This window comes from Cloeon dipterum, chromosome 3 (assembly GCF_949628265.1).
Source record: "Cloeon dipterum chromosome 3, ieCloDipt1.1, whole genome shotgun sequence".
NCBI lineage: Eukaryota > Metazoa > Arthropoda > Insecta > Ephemeroptera > Baetidae > Cloeon > Cloeon dipterum.
In genome coordinates, this window is record NC_088788.1 from 14582100 (window position 1) to 14606566 (window position 24467).

Consider the following 24467-nt stretch of genomic DNA (forward strand, 5'->3'; position numbering starts at 1 on the left):
CCAAGAACAGATTTTTTTTAATGAAATTTAAATATACAATAATTTTTATTGAGAGAATGTATTTATATTCAAGGTATTCAAGTATCTGGAGCAAGTTGAAATTTGCAACATATTCAGTCAATAACTTTTGATGTAAGCCCACTTGCAGCTCCTCAAATCTGCGAGTATTGCGTTTCTAGCGTCTTAACACCAACTGGCGAGGATGGCACATTGGGAAGCTCTGCAAATAAAAAATTGGTATAATCAAAATTCCTTAAAATCGTCAGACCATGTAAATTACTGTTAATATCAAAGTCAGGCATTCCTCCATCTGAAGGTCCAGGTCCTTCTGGTTCCTCCAATAAGTCGGCCAATTCTCTTTCCAGCTCATCATCATCGATGGAGGCGACAGCTGGGCCAACAGGCTTAGAAATCATGGTTTTCACTTCATCATGCAGCTCCAAGGCCTTAAAAAAATCATTTTGTTAAACCGATTGTGAGGCAAGAGGGAGAGAAATGAAGGCGATGCAAATGACCATCGGAGTTTATTTTTCAAGTGCGTACTCGCGGACTGACCTCCTCAACATCGTCCATCGCATTGGCCACGTTGTCCTCGCTGAGTCCGGTCTCTTTGTAGACAGCCTTAAGCGAAGCAGACGCATGCTTGTACGCGCCGATCACCTACACAACATATTAAAGTTAAAGAGCGCTGCTTGACTTGGAGCCAATCGAATCGGGCCGGACGCTTGGAAGGGGAAATATCGAGAGACACACGGCTCTGCAAGCGCGGCCGCAGACCAAACAGTTCAGCTTAGCTCGCGCCTCAGCAAAGTGCAAAAGGCCAAGAGGCGTTTTTGAGACTCAAATACTGACCTGCGCTTGCGACTCGGACTCGCTCAACTGCGAAATCATCAGGTGCAGGTTGGTCAACGAGTCGGACAGCTGGGTCACCCGACGCTCCAGCTCTCGCTTCTTCCGCAGAGAATTCTTCGCCTGTGAACACAATGTTTCCATTCCCGATGTGAGTGAAAATTATTTTTGAAACTTTGACAGTTTAAAAGAGTACAATTTAGGTAATTTTTTAAGTAAGATCAATATCAAACAACTGACTGGAAATTTCGTAAGGATTTTAAATTCTTTTACACTTTTAAACAAACTATATTTCGAGCAAGAAAAATTTCGATATTTAGTTAATTAAAATAAATATAAATTGAGACTATACGTGTGCAGTTTTATATTGCGTGTTTTAGTTAGAACATTGAATATAAATCATTTGAATTGTTTTTAAAAGAGAAGCGTTCAAATGGATACAATTATTTTACGATTACTAGGAAAGAAACCATAATAAGCTTTTAGGTTTGAATGCTTTGGTCACAACTGGCGCTCACATGTAGGTTTTTAGGTGGATTTCGCAAAAGGGTTTCTCAGAAGTTGCAATTTAACAACGCATATAAGGAAAAGGGAGGAATCGCTCTTATTTGCTTGTGGCATACGGTTTTGATTGAGACAAAATTCATAAAATTGAACAGCAATAAGTTAAGCTGCCTTTTTAGTAAATTATTTTCATCTATGGTCACTCCGCTTATGCTCCACACGTGATAAGTCGAGTGTAAGTCTTCAATTTAACTTTATCTTTGAGCGCAAAAAATTAAAATGCTTTGTTTGGAGGAATATTGTATCACGATTAACAAAGTAATTTTTCCTCTACTGTTTATCGAGCTATTTGCGTAACCTGTCCTAAAATTAAATTCAGCGTTACGTGCGAGTCCAAGACTGTTGCAATTCATTCAAAAGAAACGATGAAGCAATTCGTCCGCCGCGCTAAATACCGCGTAATACGGATCGCTTCCCGTGAGTTGCTCCACCGCCGAGAAGCCAAGTGATGCTCGAGGCTCAATTAGTACCGATGAGAGGATCAGGCCATTTCAAGGTGTGGATACTACATGGCTCGAGGCGAGACGAGATTTCACCTTGTTTTGGAATTATATCGATTATGCAATCATCATCTCCCGGACATTTTTCAAAATATTAACCTAGTGCAAGAGAAACGTAGGGATACAATGGTGTTCTAAGTAGAAATTCCACTTTTGCTGATTTCCGGTTTTTAACTACTACACGTATGCGTTTAACTTTCTCTGGCGCACTCAAGAGCGAGAGAAACAAACACACGAGACGCGTATTTTTTTCCTTCTCGCGAGGCTCAATTGGGCCAATGCCGGCAACTATGCATCAAACATATTTTTCCTCGCAGTGATCTCGCGCTCGAGAACGAACCTTTGCTGGCGGATGGTGCGATACTAATTAATTTGCAATTAAAATGCAGCACTTCCACTCGCATTACTGCATTTTCTGTCGCGTCATTCGGTTTAGAACTACGATAAAATAAACACAGACGCAGAAAATACTTCACTATACATAGCAATTATTATTTTAATGTAGGCCGCAGAAACTCGGGGGTGGGGGCAAATCTTAAGTGTTTGGCTTGCCACTTTTTTCAGAGAAAAAAACTTTTTTTCTCTTCAAATATTGAAAACATTAATTTGCCATTTTTAATGACGAGGAGATAATTAAAAATATATGTTTTTTCAAGGACGAATGAAACCACAGAAAACAACATAATTATCCGTAGCTAAAGCAGCGCAGTAGCCGCAAAGCAAAAAACGCAGGGCGAAATAGCGAGCTTCAAGGTGAGAATATTGGAATCCTTTGAACTTGAGGCTTATCTCTTAAACGGTACCCATGCGACTCTTTCTCATCTCGATTTTATCGTGCGTTGGGTACAATCTAATCAATGGCAGGGCGGAGCGCATGGCTGATTTTATAATTGGCGACGATGGGCTGCTCGGCTATAATTATCCGCGCACAACGCGTAATATTTGGCGCATAATTCAATGCCAGTGCTAGAACGGTTCGTGCAACAGCCAAAAATTTGGTCCGCTTTTAGCGACAAAGACCTCGCTTCGAACGAAAACTGTTTTGCGCCTTCCTTGACACTTTTGTTTTCGTACGATGTGCGTGGACGGAACGGTGCTCATCCCTCGTGCGAGCGCTGCGCTGAGACAGCGACAGCACACGCCGTGCACGAGTGATCAAATACTTCGAATTGCGTCTCGCATGCGAGCGCGGCGGGTCATCGGACACCTCACCTCAACATGCTGATTTCAGCCATTCCACTTTCTCATAACATAAATTATTTCGCAAAAGCGGCCTCAAGAATTTCTGGCTTGAGAGGCTTGCCCCGAGTAGCCAATTGAAAAACCGAGCCATGTTGACAGATATTAGCTGCCTCAACCGGTTACCCTGGGGAAATCTCCTCAGCAGACGGCATTTGAGGATTATAAATGGCAATTTTTATGATAATTCTTATCCAATGCCTACGTGCAGGAATGATGACCAATTCAACAAAAGTGTAAATAGGGAAAATGCATGATAAAATGGAAATTCCAAGAATATAAAGTACAAAGGTGTTCTATTGTCGCTCAAAATCGTGGAATAAAAAAAAGACATTGAAGGGATTAAAGTTGTAATATCCCTATGCTTTTTCCGATGTCGATAAAATAACACAACGTGGTCAGCCAGAAGAAAATAATTTATTTTGGAAATGTGAAACCGTGAGAAAGGGTCAAACGACTGTTTCTCTCGGAGATTATCCCTTAAGAAATGTCTACTATATTGGGAAAGCGGGGTGCTTCCTCATTTATATTATGGACGGATAAATAGAGAAACTGTCCGCCTGTAAATTTCAAAAGAACCTAATTCGACACGCACATGTGGTTGTTTGTATGAAGAACTATTACACCAATGTAGATTTATGACCATTTGAGGGTGAGTTACCGTTATGACAGGACGCTGTGCTTGGTGGTAGAGAGTAGGATATCATTTACGTATCTGAAGTTCTTTTTAGATCAAGAGGAAATTTTGCGGTTTTAAAACGATTTTTCAACTTTGTCAAGGAAAGTGGAATGACAATTAAATTAGAAAAATCAGTGTTCTTCATAAAGGAATGCCACAATTTAGATCTAAGCGAAAATGAGATAAATTCGAATCATCTAAATATCATATATATATATATATATATATATATAAAACGAAAAAGCAGCAGTCGAAAGCACAGATTGCGGTCAAAATTGATTGGCTGTCAAATATATAAAAAAGTAACCACGTCATTTGCATCTGCAGCATCATCTTTTAATAATGTAAAGTGCCTTCAGGCGGTCACAGGAACATTCAATTCCTGTCGTTCAGTGCATTCTGTTGTGGTCATGCTTATGTCAGAGCAGCAAAAAACTGAATGATGTTGCAAAAAACCCACGACCCATGACGCACAGTGCCTAACCATTAGTTTTGCTTTTTCACAGTCTGCGCACTTTTGGACTTGGTTCATAAGCCGATGTCAATTGCACATTATCATCACATAATCAACAGCAAAAGCAAGTGAATTTTCAAACTTACCGCGGGTCGCATGCCCTTAGCGAGATAATTTGAGGCCTCAACGACACATTTCTCCTTCTCCGCCTCCAGCTCATGCAGTTTGCGCGTGAGAAGAGTCTCTTGCCTCTGCAGGGAGATCGTCTGCCTGTCCAAGTCGCTGATCTTGGCATTGGGACCGAATTTGACCAGAGCTGGGCTTACGTTGTCCTCGACACTCGCCTGTAAATCGTCATGAAGGGGCAAATAAATATTAACAAATTAATCGCCTCTCAAGTCTCAAGCTGCCCCAAGAGGCTCTGGGGTTAATAGGTCAATCTTGAGTAATGGAATCATTTATAGATAATGCAAGCTGCGTTGGGTTGGGCTGTTTGTCAGCTTCTTGAAAAAGCGATATTTAATTAGTTAGTTGTTGGAAATACAAACAATACCATGTCGATTGTTAGTACATAGTTTCATGCGTGAGTCAACAACTGGATTAATGCTAAAAAGTTGAACTTATTGATTAGCACTTCATTTTGTAAATAATTAATATTCAGAAATAAAAATCCAAGATGTATAGACTGACATTGCAGCTAATACAACATTTTTGAATATTTTCAGGGCAACGTTTGTTTCAAATTTAAACGAAATTTTATATCAGCTCATATCACAAAATTACTTAACAGCAGCAAAGTTGCTTGAGTTAAATATAACCTTCATGATGCGATAAGAAAAAACTTGAGCAATTGATTTGAGGGAAGCCTCACCTGATTGTTTCTGCAAAGCCACATGATTGCAAGTTCCGCAAAAAGCTTGTTGGGTTTGTCTTTGAGTACATCTGCGAGAAGCATCACTTCTGAAGAGGCATGGAGAATGCTGTGGTCAGGGCACATCTTGCTCAATAATTCTTCAGCATGCGCCTTGAGTAAAAAAGATAGCATTTTTTGTAAATTATAATTTAAGTGCTTTGAAAATTTTATTACCTTTAATGCTGGAATACAAATCAGCTTCTGGCTAGTTAGCTGCGCTGAAGAGCTGCTGTCATAACCTAAAGCACTCCAAAGTTTGTTAGCTGCAAATGACGCAGGGTTCTTGAGAAGTTTGTCAGTTGTCCACGCTGCCCACGATTGACCATGATATCCCATTTTTTGCATCTCCTCCAGTGGAATGAGTTTACCATCACTGCAAAAATTGTAAGGTTACAATTATTGAGGATAAATTCTAAATTCGCAGATTTTGGATTTTTCACAAAGAAGAGCAATAAAAAACCGCTCTCACGCCAGACTAATTTCATAAATCTTTGAAGTAATTTTAGTGGGAGATTTGTGTTTATTAAGCCGTATTTTAGTTACAGAAAAAATTCATCCGATTTATCAAATATTTATGTACTATTTTGTTAGAAAATTTTCAAACACTAAGTCCCGACTTAAAAACAAAATGCGGAGCATAATGTATTTAATTTTTGTACTTTTTGAGGGATTCGATCACAGTAGACAAACAGGCTGGCAGAGTGCCATTCCTCTCAAACGCTCTTTTCAGCAGAGCTTCATCGATCACAATCTGATTGCAATGGGAGCAGTAGTCCTCAATGATAGCTCGCCAGAACTTTAATTTGGCATCGTAGCTAACTGGATTTAAACTCCTGGCTTTAAATGCTGAAAGTAGAAAGCTCATCCTTTCGTCATCCTGCCAATCCATGGGCAAAATCTCCTTTGGCACTAGAGGAGCCAAGGTGTTTTTGTTGCTGGCCATGATTCCGTTTCTGCAAAGCACAAAACAAATGCAAAATCATGCTTTGACACGGCAAACTGATGTGAATGCGTTCAATTTTCTTTACCAGCGCTTCCTTTTCAATTCCTAGTTCTTCGGTATTTAGGCACCGGCCTGTAAATTTGAAGTCAATAACTGAACTTCCAGATCCGTGTTTTCTACGGCACACACACGACCAAAGACCAAAACAACAATCATCTGCTCAACGAACGCTCAGCCACCTACCGTCGAAGGCAAGAAGTGCAGTAAAACACCTGATTGCTAGTGGGAGTGGTTAACTTACATTTTTCTGCTGTTTGACCCACTTACCTCTTCTTGCATTTTCGCGTTTCGCGTCCTTGGCGATTGACTATTGACATGTCCGATTCGAAATATATTTAAGATCGGGGGAACTTCCTCACACATAAACCATCGACCGTTCGCATAGCGTTGCATGCGAGGTAATATGGTACTGCGACTTTGCTCCATATCACATTAGTTTAATATTTATTTTTCACGTAAGTGTCAATGGAGAAATATTATAAAACTTTCGTGTTGTTACAGGTCGAGAGCGTCAAAAGCAGCCAGACTGGACTCGTCGCAATTGATCGTCGCCTCACGCCAGCTATGGATGGGGGCGATAAAGTCTGACGAGTGCCAGTGTGCCGCTTGCCGGTCCCTCGCTATGGCTACAAGTAAGCAGGTCCACACAGATGAAAAAACACCACCTTCTAATTCTTCCATGGGGCCACGTGAGTGGGTCTGCTTTGTAGCGGTGCTTCATGCTACTGCAGACAGATGATTCCCGTATAACAGTTTCTTCTGAAACCGCTGAAACCTTAGATTGATATTATTGTGTGTCTCATGCCTTGTGTGTTAGGTAAATTCCGTGAATCACGAAAACAATTATTTTTCATGCTTTAGATTTTGATTCAAAGAGTTGAAAAACTGTTGTCAAGGTTGGTAAAAACATGGCCTGTACAGAAACTAAAAGAGTAGAAAAAAATACAGCTCTCTACCGCACTTATTTGCTATTATCTAAAGCCCTATTATTCAAACACCTCTCTCTGGGTACCATGGTTTTGCTCAAAAATAGGTTAAAACGGAGTGCCCAAAAATGGGAAATATATCTGAATTTTTTGTGGTCTGTTGTTTATTAGAGTTATTTTCATTTAGGAAGACATAATTAACTATGGAAGACTCACATTTTTCGACCAACTCACACTTCTTACACTAGAATAGGGCATTAATTTTGATTCTTCCCAAGTGTGAGAAAAGCGTGAGTCCCCACTACTACTTCTTGCTTTGTGTTTATTTCCCAAAGAAACATAGATTGGTTTCTGGATTATTAAGATCCAGAACCTCCTCACTAATTTCGCCAGAATTTTGGGTTGCCAGTCTTGTAATCTATAATTATACATAATTTTTTTTTATTTTAAAACTATTTAAAAAAAAACATTAAAAATTACGTTATTATTGCTGATAGTAGAGGCAGCGTCATTATTATCAAAACTATATCTTTGGCTTCCTCATTTTTCTAGAACAGTTGAGCAAGGCCATGTTCTGACAATGAGATCACAGATTTCACACAAAATTGGAACCCTCAAAATAGTTCCACGCTAACAGCCAAGTGTTTTTCAGGCATTACAACATCTAACAATATTTTGAGCATTGCATTTTGACTGCATTTTCGGGCAAAACCAGCGGCCCCCTCCCCATCTCTATGTCTTTATTCATGCTTTCCTCTCTATCTCACACTTGTGTTTGACTCTTTAACGAAGAATTCTAAAAATTTGCAGCGATGCCATGGTTTGGCATGGACATTGGAGGCACGCTGTGCAAGCTCGTCTACTTTGAGCCCAAAGACATCACTCCCGATGAGGCTGAGCTTGAAGTGGAAACCCTGAGGAATATTCGGCGCTACTTGACTAAAAATTCGGCCTACGGAAAAGATGGACACAGGGACACGCACCTCCAGGTCAATTAAAATCCTAGAAGTCAAAGGAAATTCTTATTTAAATTGTCGTCCACAGATGGATGATGTCGTCGTGCGTGGAAGACGAGGGTCTTTCCACTTCATACGCTTCCCAACCAGTGCCATGGGAAAATTCCTTGAGCTGGCCAAGGACAAGGGCATGGCCACTTTGGTTAGCTCAGTCTGCGCCACTGGAGGTGGTGCTTACAAATTCGAAAAAAACTTTAGAGAGGTGCGAAACATTATTTACTCATAAAGTTTTCGAGTATTTTCTTAAATGTTTTAAAATTTATCAAAAAATTCCTGATGTGACATAGTTTAACCATGGGGATCTTGACAGGTTCTGAATTTATCTCTGCACAAATTTGACGAGCTGGACTCGTTGCTGTACGGCCTGCAATATGTTGAGATGAACAACCCCACAGAGTGTTACTATTGGAAACATCCAACCCGGGAAGACAAGTGCGAAAAAGTCAACTTTGACTTCAGCCAACCCTACCCATTTTTGGTATGTATTAACCGTAATCATTGACCGCTTTTTTAACAAGCTGTTGGCTCACTTTGTTGGGAAGACAACACTTTGCGCGCACTTACAAAGTGAGAATACAAGTGATTGCGGACTGATTTGAGCCTAAATAATTATGCCTCTCTTGCTTTCCAATTTTACGAGTCCATTTGGGTTTGGGAGGATTGCGGAAGCTGTACCACTCGTTTTACTTTCTAGTTTGCACCTCACTGGCATGCGTGAATCTCACAGGTTGAATGTCTAGCAATTCAATAAAACGACAATTGACTGTTGCGGGTCCTTTTTTAGATTGGTTTCTTCCAATGAGGCTTTTGAGCTCATGTTATTCATTCACAATGTTATGGGACTAAAGTTGTTTGCTATCAGGAGATCTATCAACTCAAAATAAATAAAATCCCACTCATTTGTCTGCAGTTGGTCAATATTGGCTCCGGAGTGAGCATTTTGGCGGTGTATGGACCAGGAGTGTACAAGCGCATTTCGGGAACCAGCCTAGGTGGCGGCACCTTCCTGGGCCTCTGCTGCCTGCTGACTGGGTGCAATTCGTTTGAGGAAGCCATCGAGCTAGCCTCTAAGGGTGACAACACGTCCGTCGACAAACTCGTGAGGGACATATATGGCGGAGACTACGACCGCTTTGACTTGCCGGGCGATTTGGTTGCGAGCAGGTTTGAAATGTCTATTTACTCTGCTGGGTGTGTTGCTGACTGGGTGTTGCAGCTTCGGAAACATGAATTCCAAAGACAAGCGGCAATTGGTCAGCAGGGAGGACTTGGCCAGGGCCACTCTGGTCACCATTACCAACAACATTGGCTCCATCACCAGGATGTGTGCTCTGAACGAAAAAATTGAGAAGGTATGTGACGAGATATTTTAAAAAGTAGGGAAAGTGGTAAACTGAAAACCCTAACAATAGACGCGAAATAAATTTTGTATAGTTCAATCGCTCTAGGAATTTATTAGGACGTAATATTTTTTGCATCAAACGTGTAGACTGCTATGAACTTTGAAGAACCACTTATATTAAGAAAAAACTACTTTTACATAAAATATTGTCTTATATAAAATATTTTGGTTTCTCGGAGAGTTAAAAAATTAAACAGTACCAATCAATTTGTCTCGGTCAAGAGAATAAATAATAAACCAAAAATTTTCGTGATTGAACAAAGGTAAATTAATATAAGTTTTTCCACAAAAATTGTCCAGTCCATAACTCAAAACCAATGCTAGATAAAAAAAATTGACTGGTGGTTCATGTTTGCATGTATGACGATAAAATGAGACAGTGGAGAATGGAGTGCGAAATAAGCAAAATGCTTCTCAGATTTTGAAAGCTGACAAACCTTTATATTTTGTTTTGCAGATTTTTTAATGTTTTTTAAATGTTTTGTATCTTTCTAGGTTGTGTTCGTTGGCAACTTTTTGCGAGTAAATCCCATTGCGATGAAGTTGCTGGCTTATGCACTCGACTATTGGTCCAAAAAGGCTTTGAAGGCGCTGTTTTTGGAGCACGAGGTGATAACCCAACTTTTTCTTGCCGCATCAGACAGACTTACAGGGCTTTGCAATTTCAGGGATACTTTGGAGCTGTCGGATGTCTGCTGCAACTACACTGTTCTGGCAGCAGTTAAATGATAGAATTTGACGCGCCAGGCCCTCTGCACAAAAGAAGCATTCCTGTGATGAGGAACAAGGAGCCATCCCAGCAATTGTATCTCAATGTCAGCCCATTATCATGCAGAGCTATGTGTGACCAAAAGAAACGAAAAGAGCCAAGGTGGCCTGCGTAGACAAAAATATCCCCGTTATTTTTTTATTCTGTTAGCTGTTGCGTAGCATTTCTATGATGGACACAATTCACAAGAGTGGTGCTCCAAAATCTGTATATAATTATTCCTGCTAGTAAGTGAACTTCTGATTTGTCATAATTATACAAAGCTTAGAGGATGCAAATCATTCACTTGCCTTTTAAGAATTGACGAGATATGCGGCAGTAATTTATTACTATTGTGTTGTGTATGTTGTAAGTTATCACAAACCATTGAACCAATATGTTTCTCAGAAAATGTGTACCAATCTTGAGCAAAATACATGAATAATTTTTTTTAATTGATTGTATTTTTCTTTATTAACACAACATGAAGAGTGTTAGTTGCTGTTTTGATACAAGAGGTATTACAGTTTGTGTGATATCCCTGATGAGATGGAGGTATAATATGGAGTTAATTAGCTGAAAATTGAATCCCCATTTCCCTTGTCAGTAAATTTTGAAGAAGGCATCTGCTTGAGGTAAACAACTATCCTGACCCGAAGACAAAAATCGACACTTTTAAGTGCGCGGAAGCAGCGTATCAGTTCAATTTCCAAACACAGTGTTGGCTCACGCTACAAAGTCCAGTGGACGGTTGAATCCACCCTTTCTGTTCATGTACTGGCGGTATTTTCTCTTCAAGATCACGTGCACAGCTCCTGGATCCTTTTCCGTCACTTGCTTGCCCTTGGTTGTGTCGAATGAACAGAAGCCCATTGTCTTCATCATCTCGATTTCTTCTGGGCTCTTTCCTTCCAAGTCTTTCTCTAAAATTTTATTTTAGTTTTTCTTTATTAACATGATTAACATTGACTAAATAGATAAATTTATGCGATTATTACTATAAGAGAAAGAGGGATGAAGTTGGTGGTATTTGTCAGGGAAATTTTTTCCATTTATTTGGACTAAAATGACTTAAGTAAAGTGTCTCGCTTGAACCATGAAAAAACTCTTATATAATGGTTTGATTAGTTTGAATGTTGCTGATCAAAGACCACAATACTATATTCATTTTTAATGATCTGGAGTTCCAAGACGTCCAAAAGTGTATGATTTTCATCGGAAAAAAATCCTCACCTGTGACCTCAGGCCGTTCTCCCTGCTTCTTAGCCTTGCTTCTCGCTGGTGGCGGCGACTTGGACCTCGACCTTCGGCGGCTGTATTCTCGGTCCCTGTCTCTGGAGCGGGTCCTGTCGCGTTCTCTCGACCTGTCCCTTTCCCTAGACCTGTCTCTGTCTCTGGAACGTGACCTCTCCCTCGATCTGGACCTGTTTCAAGTGCGGCGTTGAGAAAAAAAGCGTCGATTTTTTCGCTCGCAACTCCTTACCTGCGTCGGCGCTCACCTCGGTCGCGCGATCTGCCGCGCTTCCGGCGGTCGCGGTCGCGTTCGCGGCGCCGCGGACTCGGCGACCGGCTGCCGTAGCCCATGTCAGTCGGGTCCAAGGGTCAGATCACCAGCTCTCGGTCCGATTCTCCGGGAAGTCCAGTTTTTATTTTGACGGAGCGGCAGCCATTAAAAAATCAATTTTTGTGCCACTGCCTAGCCTCTCCACCAGCCAGCCGGCCGCCCGTGCTGCGCTCTACGGCCATTTTTTGAAACTCTTTCTTTGCCTTTGCGTGACTCGCGGGAATGCGCCGCTGGTCGGCTTGGTCAGTGCGCGCGATAATCGACCATTGCCAACGTGCTGCCATGGCAATTAATTTTGTAATAATAATTATGGGTAATAATAAGAGCCGTGCGTGAGTGTTTTGTGGCGGAATTTCAATCGCTTCGTACGTCCTGCTTTTCTGGCAGTATTCCACGGGGACTTTTCACTTTCACGCTTTTGTTAATTTATTCTGTCGTTATTTTAAGTTAAGTTTCCTTTGCAAATGACGTATTTAGTTTCTAATAAAAAAACCACAGCAATTTATAGAAAAAAACTACATAGCACATTTATTATTTACTGTTTATTAGTATGTAGTTGTGGTTATCTACATCCATACTATTACAACAATGTAATTTAAAAAGATGTGAATCTGTCCTGCTTTGCTAAATGCCTAGTCCTATTTTCAGATATGATAGATAAAAATTGGTCAAATCATTGAAAGCTTGCAAAAGAGTCCAAAAGAGATATAATTATATTTATAGAAGTGTTTTGTCAATAACATATTTTATTTCGGCCTATTTAATAGATTGTTGAATTTGAATAATCATACTTAGAGAGCATAGAGAGAAAAGATAATATATGTACTGTAGATTTTTTAATTGCAAAAATATAATAAGTATTTCTTTAAAAAACATCATGATTTGTAACTCATAGATATAATTAAATTTTCCCTGTTGACCTTTTTTTTGCTCTTTTTATCCTTGTCCGTCCGAGGACCGGGAAGGGCGCGCACTGCACTAGTACGAATGCTGAAACCCGGGTCCCAATAACACCGCGAACGGATAACATGGGCGCACCAGGCCGCACAGGGACCCAGCCCACTGAAGGGCCACTTGCTTCTGCACCGAGGACTGCATTGAAACGCTAGACATTTGTCCCGTGAAGCCAAATCACGCATGCTGGAAAGGTGCAAACCAGCAAGTAGCGAGTCGGCGCCGGTGCGCCTCCCAGCCCGTCGAGCAATTTGAGCAATTCGAGTCACTAAACTAACCACTTTTTGCCATCTCTGACATTGGGTAGCCAGTATTAGATCTCCAAACTGCTCAAATACCTCCCATTGCTTTGACACTCCTGAGAGTGCCTTAACAATGCGAGCCAACGGGCTGTTTTTTTGCCTTATGCTGCAACCTTATGCTGCAATCATGAGATTTTCGAGATTTTCTACTAACTATGGTTAAAAATTGATAGAAATTTTCCATTTTAGGTATCATAGAATCAGACTTATCCTAAAGATTATAAAAGATAAATTTTTAATGATAAGCTTTCAAAGATTCCCTGATTTTACACAAATTTTTACCTCGTGCCTTGATAGTACTTCTTTATTCATCGCATTATGTTTCGCAAAATTAATCCACGTGTCACACGTCCCTGCCAAGAGACATTTTGCTAGGACTAATTTGCATGTTACAAAGTTATGCAACCTGCGCGGTGCGAGTGTCAAGAAGTTGCATAACTTCGCATGCCTCTACTAAAACTACAAAGTCATTGATATTATTTAAAACTTTGCTAAAATGTCTAATAAATGGCGCACGACATAATGAAAGAGGCCTCTAATGGTAAAATAACAGGAAGATTGTAGGGTTTAAGTTTCAATTGAAAATTTGTCATAACAAGAAAAAAAATCAAACTTTATTCACGGGACTTGCGCCACATTCAAACGATTCAGACATTTTTCCATGACCAAAGTTAGCAGATTCAGAAAAATTTACAGTCTTTTTTGAGACTCCAGCATCATTACTGTGCGAGAGAGAATTTGATTCCGTGTCAGACGAGCTGCTACATTCCTGGGTGCCCTGAAAAATTCATAGTAAGAAAATGTATTATAATTTTTAGCAGAAAGCTCACGTCTTTAGACCTTCTCCATTTAGCTCTTCTGTTTTGAAACCAGGTCTTGATCTGAAAATATAAAAAGCGATAGTTAAAAAAACCTCTTATTGTTAGTGCATTAAAAGATAAAGCCTATTTTTTAGGTTATATTCTCAGAATTTTTTGCTCGTGTATTTCGATTTGGGGCACAGTCATGATATGCAAGTGACATACTTGTCTCTCGGTGAGCGAGAGCGCCTCGGCCAGTTGTCGCCTTTGTTCCGGGCTCAAGTACTGTTGTTCTTTGAATTTCCTCTCGAGCAAAGCACTTTGTTGCGAGGAGAACCGCACCTGGCCACCCTTTCTCTTGTTTGGCCGCAGGTGAAACCACTGCGGCTGCAGAAACCCTGGAAGGAAAGAAATTACAGTCCAAGAGTGTTTATTCTTTGCAGCTCGCGTCTAATGAGTGTGATTAAGATATGAAGAAATTAACGTGTCGCAGATAAGAAGCAAAACATTTTAATGAAACAATAATTTGTCATATAATTAGGGTCCGCATGCCTTGAAACGCTTATTTCGAGCAGCAGAAGCAGCGCGCACAGAGATAGCTTTTTATACATGCATAATGCGCACGATGAGGTGATAGCGTTGTATATTGGAGAGATTAATAAGTCGATATTGGCAGCTGATAAAGTGAGTAATCGAGTGTTTAACAAGTCAGTCAACAGGCAATCTGACATGTCATTAGCTTATCAGCCACTTGAGCACCGTTCAAACACACATAAGTGAATAGACGCGAGCTCTCAAAAATCACTAGTTCCACCCTTGAAACTTCAATATTCCTGTTGACGGAGTAGATCGAATAGATTATGCATAGACGAGGAAAGCAAATAGGCGCGAATTGGCCGACGAAGATCAAAGTCAAGGCATAGATTTCAACGACTAGCCTATCCTCGACGAATTGACACCGTTATCAGTGGATTTGTTGGGACAATTTGAGCAAGATGGTGCAGAAAAATAACAAGTGATTAATATGATAGAGATCTTGTTTAAGCTCCGAAAGTTGAAGACATCGCGGATTACTGCCGATGATTGATTACTAATACTGTCATTGAAACAGTTGCATACACTTAAAAAGATATTATGACAGGAATACACAAGATAATTAAAAGACCCTTCAATTTGATTGACTTTCTCTATCTGTTGCACCTATCTCTAAACTCTCTCGCTGTACTAAAACATGAATTTAGTGCTGGCTAATCCCCCAGATATTGTGATTAACGATAAAACTGAATCCATAATTATTGCGTTTCACAAATGAGCATGCTAATTCACCTTCCAAAATTATTTCTGATTCCTCAAATAATTTATATGTTCAATAAATTAGCACTAGAAATAATTTAAGGTTTTTTTTCAAGACCTGTCATCACAAAAATGTAATATTAAAAATCTCATCATCTCATTTTAGGAGATTTAATAGGCATTTCCAGAATTAGTGAACAACTCGCTGGACCTCATGCTTTGCATTTATTTTGAACTGAAACATATTTTTCGTGCTATAAATGATTCTAGACTTACAGTTGCGTCACGAAAGTCTTGGGATATCTTTTTAAGAGGCAAAATCCACCCGTCCTTTATTCAGGTGGATGATTAATGAGGGGTATGCAAAAAACGCGAGATACCTCTGTAAGGGTGGAAGTAGGTTGTGAGAGGCGTCGGTTGCTGGCTCCACAGCCACGGCGGGGCGTAGGCGGGCAAAGGGCGGAAGGGCAGGGCTGCTTGGTGGTGCTGCTCCTTCCTGAGAATGTCGTCGACCAGGAAGGAGGGTCGCAAAGAGTGATGATGCTGCGTGTGGTCGCCGTCGTAACTCATCGCGCACTGCTTTGCGCCGCGCGGCCCCTGATTTCTATACCACGCCGAGTTAATCTCCGACGAGCGATTTGGAGATTAAAAAACAAAGTACACGACGCCTTTTTGCTATATCATCAACACCTCCGTCAAAGCTAGAGGCTGCTCTGCACATCGAGGAAGCTAGGACTTCACTATACAGGGTAAAACCGTGCAATATCTTTATTCGATAAAATAATAATCTTTTATCAAGTCGTCAGTCTTTTTTTAATTAGGAATTATTTAAGCTTAATTAAATGACGAATGCAATCTATTATGAGGGACACAGTGTGCTTAACATATCGATCACCAGCACGGTAAGCATTGTCAGTCTATTTTATGACCACTTTTCCCCTTTAAGAGGGTAAATATTGTAAATATAATGTAAAATTTATACTGGACCAATAGATCTATTTCATTAAATCATGTCTGTAAACCAAAGTTATCAAAAATTCTATTTTGAAATAAATCAAAATTTTATCTTTGAGCAGCACTCGAGAAATTTGAACACTGAACATGATTCACATCACAAGAGGCTGCAATATACAATCCAATACAATTTTTTTTAATAACTAAAACTTGGCCTCCTGAGAGTTTTCTTGAGTGCAAAATAAATGCCCTAGTTTCATGATGAGAATGCTTTATTTAATTTCAAATTTCCGATTCTAGAGAAATGGCATCCGAGAGAGAAAGAGGTGAGGAAAGCCGTGGCTCGTGTCCTATCATCAAGCGTCGAGCCTGGCGTCAGGGCAGGGGTCGGAGGCGGCGTTTGTGGGCACCGCGAGTGGCCGCCAGAGGGGCAGGTGGCAGGAAAGGGCTTAGTTAGCGAGCAAGCAGCAAGCGCAGCGGCAGCTGAGCAGAGCCGAGGCAGCAGGAGCTGCGCTGGCTGCTGAATGGGATTGATTGGGCGCGCGCGCAGCGCTCGCGGTCCTGGCCGGTGCCGGTGCCGCCGCCGTTGCGAGCTGCCTGCCTCGTCCCCAGCGAGCCGAGCGAGTCAGTGCGAGTGCGGGTCGAGCAGCGAGCCAGAGCCAACGAGCGGCCTAGCGAGCGAGAGCATGTGGAGGCGCGGCCGCCGCTGACGAGCACCCCGCGAAGAGCCATGGCCACCCCGCCCGACAGCCCCGTCGACGACATCGTGTTCGAGCTCGAGCCGAGCCGCAACCTGCCCAAACACCGGCCGGTCGCCCTCGAGGACCTCTGCAGGCAGACCAAGTTCACGCGACAGGAGATCAGGGTTATGTACCGTGGATTCAAGCAGGTATGCGCTCCAGCCCCCCGCCGCCGCCACCACCGCCCCCGCGGCAGCTGATACAGGCCTCCGGGCGCCTCTCGCTCTTCCGTGGGCCGCTTATTCCTCGCCCGCGGGACCGATCGTTGTCCAGGCCCTTGCGATTAAATCCGGCTGGGGGGTTCGTTTTATGACCTATCCCTGCTTTTATTTACTTCCTACAAATCGCGCTGTGTATGCGGCCAGTTCCGATTTCAGAGTAAAATTAAAATGAAAAATCCCGGGAATTCGACAGATCAAGGTGAAATCGAGTAGAAAATATCCAAAGGTATAACATACACCTAGAAAATTTTGTTTTTAGCATTTTTCAATACATGCCTCATGAAATCTTTTAACTGAACCCTAACTTTTTAACAACATATGTTTTGTCGATTGGAATTTAATTTAAAAAATTATTGTTTGGACCTTTTTCTTAAATATGGTGCCAACTTAAAGCTGAATCGTTTAGCACTTTAATTAAAAACGATTATTAAGGCTGTTTTCCGAAATCTTCTTGTAAAACAAAATAAGGCTCTTTGTCAATTGTCCACAATAAAGCTAAATTTTCACGGTTAACGCCAAAAATACTAGAGTTACAAAAATAGCTGCGATAAGTTGGTTTTAAGACGCCATTTATGATGGTAAAGTTATTCAACACTCAAGGTGTGCTACGAGACAATACAATTCACATACAACAATAAAATTAGTATAACTATACAAATTTAAATCACTTGATCACAGATTTGGCTGCTTGCGCGAGACTCCAATCGTTTTTATCACAGCTGAACACGCCATTTATGAAATCACAATTACATAACTCGTAAAGATTTAATGTCAATTACCATCTACATATGGCTCGAAAAATTATATTGACTGAAATTAACAAATTTAAGTTTTCAGCCCTGGTATTTGCACTATTTTTGAACGAAAGAACGAGACTCATTCCGTGCAAAGCAACGGCCCATTTTCATGACACAATTTCCAGATATCTAGGCCAGCATGCGCGTTACAAAGATGAAAGTGCTCGAGAAAAACATTTCCGTTTGGAGTGTAATCCTCTTGTATCTATGCAGTTCCTCGCGCGAAGAGCCGAAAACGCCGAGCGTGATTTAACACAAAATAAAACATCAGCTTCACAGTTGAAACACACTGATTACCACCGGTTCATTGAGCAGCTCTTTGCATTGACGCGGAAATCCCTGATGTTTCCGAAAATAAATCCCGAACGTGATCGGAATTTGCGTTGCCACCTGTGCGAACGAAAAGGCAGGCAATAGAAATTTACACGTGTTGGCCTGCGCGCGGTGTCGTCTACAAAAACATTTTGGCAAATGTTTGTTAATGAGAATCACGGCGTGCCAAGAAAAGGGCCGGGATAATGGTGCCAAAAGCAGTACTACACGCTGTATCTATTGGCTGGCGAACGAGCGAAGTGATCAGCGGCCGCGGCCGGCCAGAAAAAGGGCGAACGGCCTCATTGATAGATGGATCTCCCGCGAATCGAATTCAGTGCCGTCTTTCTTTTGCCGCCAATTTATCTGCCTTTGATCCTCGCCAATTAGTGCGGAATGCGAAGGAGTCGGTCGCAGCTGATCGCTCCCGTCTGAAATTTGGATTCAATTAAAATCAATTGATCATATGACGGACGGGCTTTGTCAAGGAGTCGACCCGAATTTATCACGATTAATTAAGTTCATTCTCATTAACCAATTTAGAGGAAAGAAACGAAAAATGTTCAATTAAATTCTAAGTGGAGGGACCCTCGAGAGCGAAATTTTATCACAAGCAGCTAGACAAAATTGCTTTACATAAATTTTATTAGCTACAGGATGAAATTTCAAGTGCTTCAACAGCAGCCAAAGATATTTCTGTAAATACTTCAATTATTGCGACTTAAGCGCGAGTCCCAAATAAGAACTCATTGCAATTCTTTCAGCAAATGCCAGCCACAATTTCAATTTAACTGAAGCTTTACTCATCTTTTTAAAAATAGAACTCCTCCGAGCACAAGTATTAGCCAATCCTTTTGTGTTAGTATGTATTTCAATGAAGCATTTGAAGCAACCAACCAACGCAAAACAAAACTCGCGGCTCTTGTTGGTTCTGCGCCTCCTTTGAAAAAAATAAAAAAGTAGGCAGCCAAGGAGCGGCTGCGTAACTAATTCAAATTAAAAAGGCAGTCTGTTGCAAACCGAGACGACGTACGCTGCATGGCCTTTTGAACCTCAGACGGAAATCCAGCGTCTTGCCGCACTAATTGGATCAATAGTGCAGTTTGACGAACAGTGAGCGAGCGACGAAGCAAAAATTCGCTTCTCGGGTTGATACACACAGCGAGCGAGTGGATTTTGCGTCATTCTAGCTGGAAATTGAATCTGTTTGGCTCGTGTGTAATGAGATAGCAGCTGAGTGTGAGAGCGAGTACACCATTAAAGCTCTGCAAGCACACGTACGCGCAGTACAGATAAATATAGTGAGAACATGCATGTATAGCAAAGTGGAAGGGGCCTCGGAGGAATCATCCTCCTCGTGCTCGGCCGCTAATTTCGCCGCCACCGCCGCCGGCGTTTATTCGAATCGTCATTTTCCCGCGCGGCGCCGAAATGAAAACACTTTAGGCGGCCGCGCGCGGCCAGGAATAGCAGGCAGAGAGAAAGAGCCCGGGTCTTAATTATGCGCGTCCGGCGTGGTCACCAATCAAGAGTGCTTCCATCATGTGGACACTCGTGACAGCCGGCTCTTCGTCTTTGTCGCTCCTCTTGCGTTCGGCCGGCCAAGAACCAAGAATGCGTACTCCGCAGCCGATAAAACCTTCCAGTCTTCGTGTGCTGGTGAAATTTCGTGCTAATTGCGGAGGGGCGTTTAAATCAAGCGTTTCCTCTTGCGCGACGGCCAGATTTTTGTAATCGAACTCGTTTTGCTACTTTTGCCACATCGCAGCGCTAAAAATGAGATTTTTGGAAGCTGTTCAAAATTGTAAACTGCGTATTGTAGCGTTTTATTATTTGCTGCTGTTATAATATAGTCTTTGACGATTTTTTGTCGGATGTCTTTCATTCCGCAGAGTGTATTCAACAGAGCGAGAAATATTGTGCGATTCTACCACAATTTTACTCTTTCAAACTACTTCTCGCATATTTTTTACTAACAATGTCACAACTGTACAAGCACTGCGGGAAACTTGAACTCTGCTATTTTTAATTAGCATAAATAGCTTTGCCGCATTTCCTACTGATATTCATCTCAAAAATGTTCCAATCTCACCTCCAAAACACGCTTTAAAGCGAAACCACGGCGCAAATACCACGGAAAGCACCTATCAGATCACCTGTCACCGTTAATCATCCTAAAAAACACAGGAAAGCCGGTTCATATATTATAACAAAAGCGTGAGCTTGCTTGGCAATGCGAGCCGGAAAGGCTGGTCCTTTTTTCTAATCTTTCATTTGAGAAGCAGTGCCCGGCCGTAAAATTTGTCCTGCAGGAGGTTGGCAGCGGCGATAAAGAGCGAAATGTTTGTCGCACCGCCAACTAGAAGAAAAACGGCCCTCAGGTGCGGCCAAGACAAAATGACCTGCAGCTCGTTTGCTTCCCTCTCGGGAGGTGCTTGCACAAATACATACACACACTGCTCGCGCCGACTGAAGTATCGACCTTGCCTTCAGCGATTGGCGCAGTCTATTTACGGCCCCGCTGGCTCGCTCCTCGGCCCCAAATGCAGCACCTACGGAGAATGGTCTTGATGGCGGTGCAGTGTGCGAAGTAACTCCGCAGCCAAGGCTGACTGCTTTACGTTTTCAAATGGCCTCTGCAGCACTTTCGGGTGTCGCGGGGTGCAGAGAGTGGTGGTCCGTAATCAAGAGGGGGATTTTTCAACCGAGTTCCTTCCAGATGTTTGGGTGGCGAGTACTAAAAGGCTGTTTGCGGATTTTACGACGCCGTAAACTAAAGTATTTCAATTTTTCATCACCTTTGTAATTAACGCGTCTGCGAAAATTAGGTTTTAGGGCCCACTAATTTGTTGAGGAACTTTCCTCCAGTGTAGGATTTTTACTTAAGAACCGTCAAGAAAAGAACAGTTAAATTATTACGGCATAATTAATTGTTGATTATGAACGATAAAGCAAGACAAAATGAACAGTTTGTTGCTTGCATGTTAATCTTGTAATTAATTAACACTTATTTGACGCGAAGCCAAATCTTAAGTTGTTTCTAAAATTAATGATTCATTTATCTCATAAACCATACTTGGACACTTGCATGCACTTCCGTTACTCTTTAAAAATAATGAATAATATTTAAGAGGCCAGATGAATGGAGCTGCTCTTTAGACCCTTTTGATCTAAAAAAGGGTGGGTGGCTTGAATTGAATGTGCACCAATGGAATTAAAACTAAATACAGAACTAAATGGATGATGCACAATTGTAAATTATTATCGAACCAGTAAAAAGTGGAATGAACTATGCAAAATATAGTAACTTTATATTGGGCTGATGCTGCTAGTTCAAATTATCTTGCACGTTCTCGCTTTGATTTTGGCATTACTTTACCTGAAATAAAAAAATCCAAAAGTAAATATTAGCTGCAGAGGATTATGAATCACTATCTGTTAAAAAGATCGACTACATTCATCAGAATATCGATAAAAATCACACAATTTGTTGGCAGTTGTTTAATTTTTAATTCCCTATCATTAATTTCTCCATTTTCTACTTTTAACCCAAAAAATGTCCAGTTTGTTCCCGACAAAATATACCGATTTAAATCATGTAAAAAGACTAACCAAAATAATTATCACATAGATTTTAATCACCATTAACTCATAGGTCAGGCGACAGTCGTCAAACCATTCCGTGAATTGCATTAAAAATATGAAAAAGTGACCTGATTGCGTTCAATGCAAATTTTTCATGTGTATTTCATGGATTAGGACTATCCAAATAAATAAAAAACGAAGCTGAAATGTTTTCACCGCAAAAACCGTGCTGTGGAAGTTGCGAAAGTTGCATATTTATCGCATACTTTATGTGCTTTTAGCCGGCGCACAAGGCCACTTACGCAAGCCCCAATGGCTGCACTAATCGAGCCAGTAATGGCCTATTATGGCAAAGAGCGCGTTCGTTGCGGTTCAGTAGGACTTTCATCGCCTTATTGCCTAGGAGAAGGAGAAAATAAAATTTCAATTGATTATGCAAGTCATGCGGTAAACAAAGAAAGGTTTGCAAATAGAAACGGGCTTATAAAAGCAGAACGTATTGCCTTGCGGGAGAGGAGGGTTGCTCGCGAACGCGCAGAGAGCAAAGAGCAAATATAATGCGACTCGAAAGTCAGAAGCACGTCACGTCTTGCGCAAGGCCGGCTTCCTGGAGTAGCGCGGGCTGGCGGGCGGGTCGCACCTTCCTTTATTTGCATTACACGCGCCAAGGGGCGTGCGACACAAAACAAGCCCTAATGACTTGCCGCGTGTGTGGTTCGATCTCGCCTCGCCAGCCAGCCAGACACACACTTTGTCAATCGATGCACTTTTTGCTTGCCCGCGCGCCGAAAACTTTACTCGACGACTCCATAATTTGTTCCATCTAGGCCGCACGAGGGTTGGCATATATATATATATGCTGGAGCGGCGTAAAAATCATGATTCAGCGCGCAGGCATCTCATTTCTCAGCTCGCACGCACGCACCGCCGAAAATTAGCATACGTGTTGCTTGCTTCCCGAGATGCAGAAGAAGAAGAAGGTGGTGGTGCCTTGCGGACGGCGCAGCTTGTTTCGCTGCCAGAGGGTGTGTTGTTTATTCCCCAGTCGAGGAGTGAAGGAGGGTAGCCGCGGCAAAACACGGACAAGAGGACTTGATGCCGAGCAAATGATAACAATTTTGGCGCTTGCAACAGCAGGGGGAGTGGAAGAGAGCGCGATTTTTACAGCTACGCCTTAAAAGGGGTTCGTTCGTGAGAGACGCCCGCAATTTTGCCCTTCAAGTGGGTTATTTGCTTGGAAATTTTACTGGGGCTCTGTGAAAGGGGAATCTGCAGTCGTCGATATCATTTTCAGAAAATAGAGGGTTCTATAACAAAAGAAAATGTCAACAAATATTTTCCACTGCAAATTTGGATTTCAACATTTTTAAGATAGAATTGGAAGGAAAATATCTATTCAAATTGACATGTTAGAATTAATAGAATCTCATGAGTTGAATTTAAAAAAGTTTTTGGCACGCTGCAAAATTCACACTAGAGTAGATCTTCTCTAGTTTAACAACTCGCATTATTTTTATTTAACAGGCTCTCATAGACGTTAATGATATTGTAAAATCAAAACTATGCGAAACACGCGGCGTTCATGTTAATTAATGGTCTATAAACTGCTGTAGAAAATTAGATTAAATTAGAGCAAAACAATGGAGATCAAATTAAACGATAACAACTGGATCGAACCCATCTAAATTGTTGGCAACTTGTTAATAGTGTCTAAAAGACTAGATTAAAATAATAATTCACCCTCACCACTATTTAGTCCAAAATAAGAAGGGTTTGGTATTATTCCAGCTCAAGTAGTTAAGCCAAGGGATTTTTATTCACACTTTTGTCAAATAAATGAATAAGCAGAGGCTACAATATAGAAACTTCTACTTTTTTAATAATTCCACAAAATTAAAAAAAGACATTGACAGACTAAAAATCGATGCATGTAAAGAAAAAAGCACCCAGACCCGGTTATACAAGCAAATGTTTTCAAGAAGTCGAGCCCCCACCAGGTTTTTTTCCGGCAGCAAAGGCTGAGATAATAACGGCTCTTTGCCGGCGTGCGTCGTTTAGGCCGTTTTGCACACTCCCCCGCTAGTAAATTGCACTCGGGCGTGGGAATCGGCGTCAAAGTAGGCCAAACGCGAAATTGGCCTCCACTGTCTGTGCACGCCGCATGCAAAAGTGCCGAGTCAATTCTGCGGCCGAGGCTGCGGGAGTGAGAGAGATAAAGAGCACCTTCGGCTCACCTCGCCTGCTCGCCGGGATAAAAATCTAATTTATTTGCCGCGCTCACTCTCTCTTTCTCTCTCTCTCTCGTGCCGCAAGTTATCTGCAAAAGCCACTGCCGTTTAATCGCTAGTTCCAATTTTGAACTCTTCAAAGCTGATTTACAAGCGATCAGCTCGACAGCTTATTTTGCCCTCATTAACATGCAACCCAGCTGCGGCAGTTGCTGTGCGGCCCGGCCGATATATATCATCGGTTTGGATTTATTTACAAAACGGGCAGAAGGTCGATTCGTTTGGTCGCCTTTGTTCGCGTTCTCGGCCCTTGTGTTTCATTCCGCGAGGCACGAGGGACGCCGCTCTGCATAATTCCCCGCTAACAACTTCGCTCGTGTGATTCTAAATAATAATGCCCGGCCATGAGCAACCGGCCAGATGT

At 41.7% G+C, this 24467-nt stretch overlaps 5 protein-coding genes across 11 annotated transcripts in view; 2 read left to right on the top strand and 3 right to left on the bottom strand.

Annotated features, from left to right (window-relative positions):
* The window catches only part of LOC135939071 (charged multivesicular body protein 7), a 71356-nt gene extending 64995 nt beyond the window's left edge, over positions 1 to 6361 (bottom strand). The window contains exons 1-9 of one of the 2 annotated variants that reach the window (XM_065483240.1): positions 6227 to 6361; positions 5858 to 6151; positions 5373 to 5571; positions 5157 to 5309; positions 4432 to 4629; positions 853 to 972; positions 556 to 660; positions 281 to 446; positions 131 to 220 (exon numbers count right to left, since the gene is read on the bottom strand). In XM_065483240.1, the coding sequence (XP_065339312.1) occupies positions 153 to 220; positions 281 to 446; positions 556 to 660; positions 853 to 972; positions 4432 to 4629; positions 5157 to 5309; positions 5373 to 5571; positions 5858 to 6141 (1293 nt within the window). In that variant the 5' untranslated portion in view covers positions 6142 to 6151; positions 6227 to 6361 and the 3' untranslated portion in view covers positions 131 to 152. Of the gene's footprint in view, positions 1 to 42; positions 221 to 280; positions 447 to 555; positions 661 to 852; positions 973 to 4431; positions 4630 to 5156; positions 5310 to 5372; positions 5572 to 5857; positions 6152 to 6226 lie in introns of those variants that run through there. The other variant, XM_065483239.1, reaches the window with a different exon arrangement.
* Positions 866 to 10748, top strand: fbl (pantothenate kinase 3 fbl). 5 transcript variants are annotated; one of them, XM_065483241.1, is made up of 9 exons: positions 866 to 1000; positions 6703 to 6890; positions 7938 to 8116; positions 8172 to 8345; positions 8454 to 8621; positions 9054 to 9307; positions 9360 to 9495; positions 10041 to 10154; positions 10214 to 10748. In XM_065483241.1, exons 1-9 carry the CDS (start codon positions 984 to 986, stop codon positions 10268 to 10270), a joined length of 1287 nt encoding a protein of 428 aa, XP_065339313.1. In that variant the 5' UTR covers positions 866 to 983; the 3' UTR covers positions 10271 to 10748. The 5 variants fall into 5 exon arrangements, with proteins under 5 accessions (XP_065339313.1, XP_065339314.1, XP_065339316.1 ...); XM_065483242.1 differs by having other exon boundaries at positions 6703 to 6833; XM_065483244.1 differs by lacking the exon at positions 866 to 1000 and adding an exon at positions 6454 to 6607.
* Positions 10736 to 12008, bottom strand: ytr (yantar). Of its 2 annotated transcripts, none has more exons than XM_065483251.1 (3): positions 11777 to 12008; positions 11527 to 11711; positions 10736 to 11216 (listed from the first exon to the last, which is right to left on the bottom strand). In XM_065483251.1, exons 1-3 carry the CDS (start codon positions 11875 to 11877, stop codon positions 11020 to 11022), a joined length of 483 nt encoding a protein of 160 aa, XP_065339323.1. In that variant the 5' UTR covers positions 11878 to 12008; the 3' UTR covers positions 10736 to 11019. The 2 variants fall into 2 exon arrangements, with proteins under 2 accessions (XP_065339323.1, XP_065339322.1); XM_065483250.1 differs by having other exon boundaries at positions 11527 to 11717; positions 11777 to 12006.
* A 1699-nt stretch (positions 12009 to 13707) lies between these two features.
* LOC135939383 (hematopoietically-expressed homeobox protein hhex-like) lies at positions 13708 to 15896 on the bottom strand. Its single transcript, XM_065483720.1, has 4 exons — positions 15587 to 15896; positions 14139 to 14311; positions 13944 to 13994; positions 13708 to 13891 (listed from the first exon to the last, which is right to left on the bottom strand). The coding sequence occupies exons 1-4, from the start codon at positions 15774 to 15776 to the stop codon at positions 13721 to 13723; spliced, it is 585 nt and encodes a 194-aa protein (XP_065339792.1). The 5' UTR covers positions 15777 to 15896; the 3' UTR covers positions 13708 to 13720.
* Positions 15897 to 16705: 809 nt separating this feature from the next.
* LOC135939048 (Kv channel-interacting protein 1) overlaps positions 16706 to 24467 on the top strand; it is a 32330-nt gene continuing 24568 nt past the window's right edge. Inside the window, exon 1 of the mRNA XM_065483191.1 lies at positions 16706 to 17049. Within this exon, the coding sequence (XP_065339263.1) occupies positions 16891 to 17049 (159 nt within the window). The 5' untranslated portion in view covers positions 16706 to 16890. The remainder of the gene's footprint in view (positions 17050 to 24467) is intronic.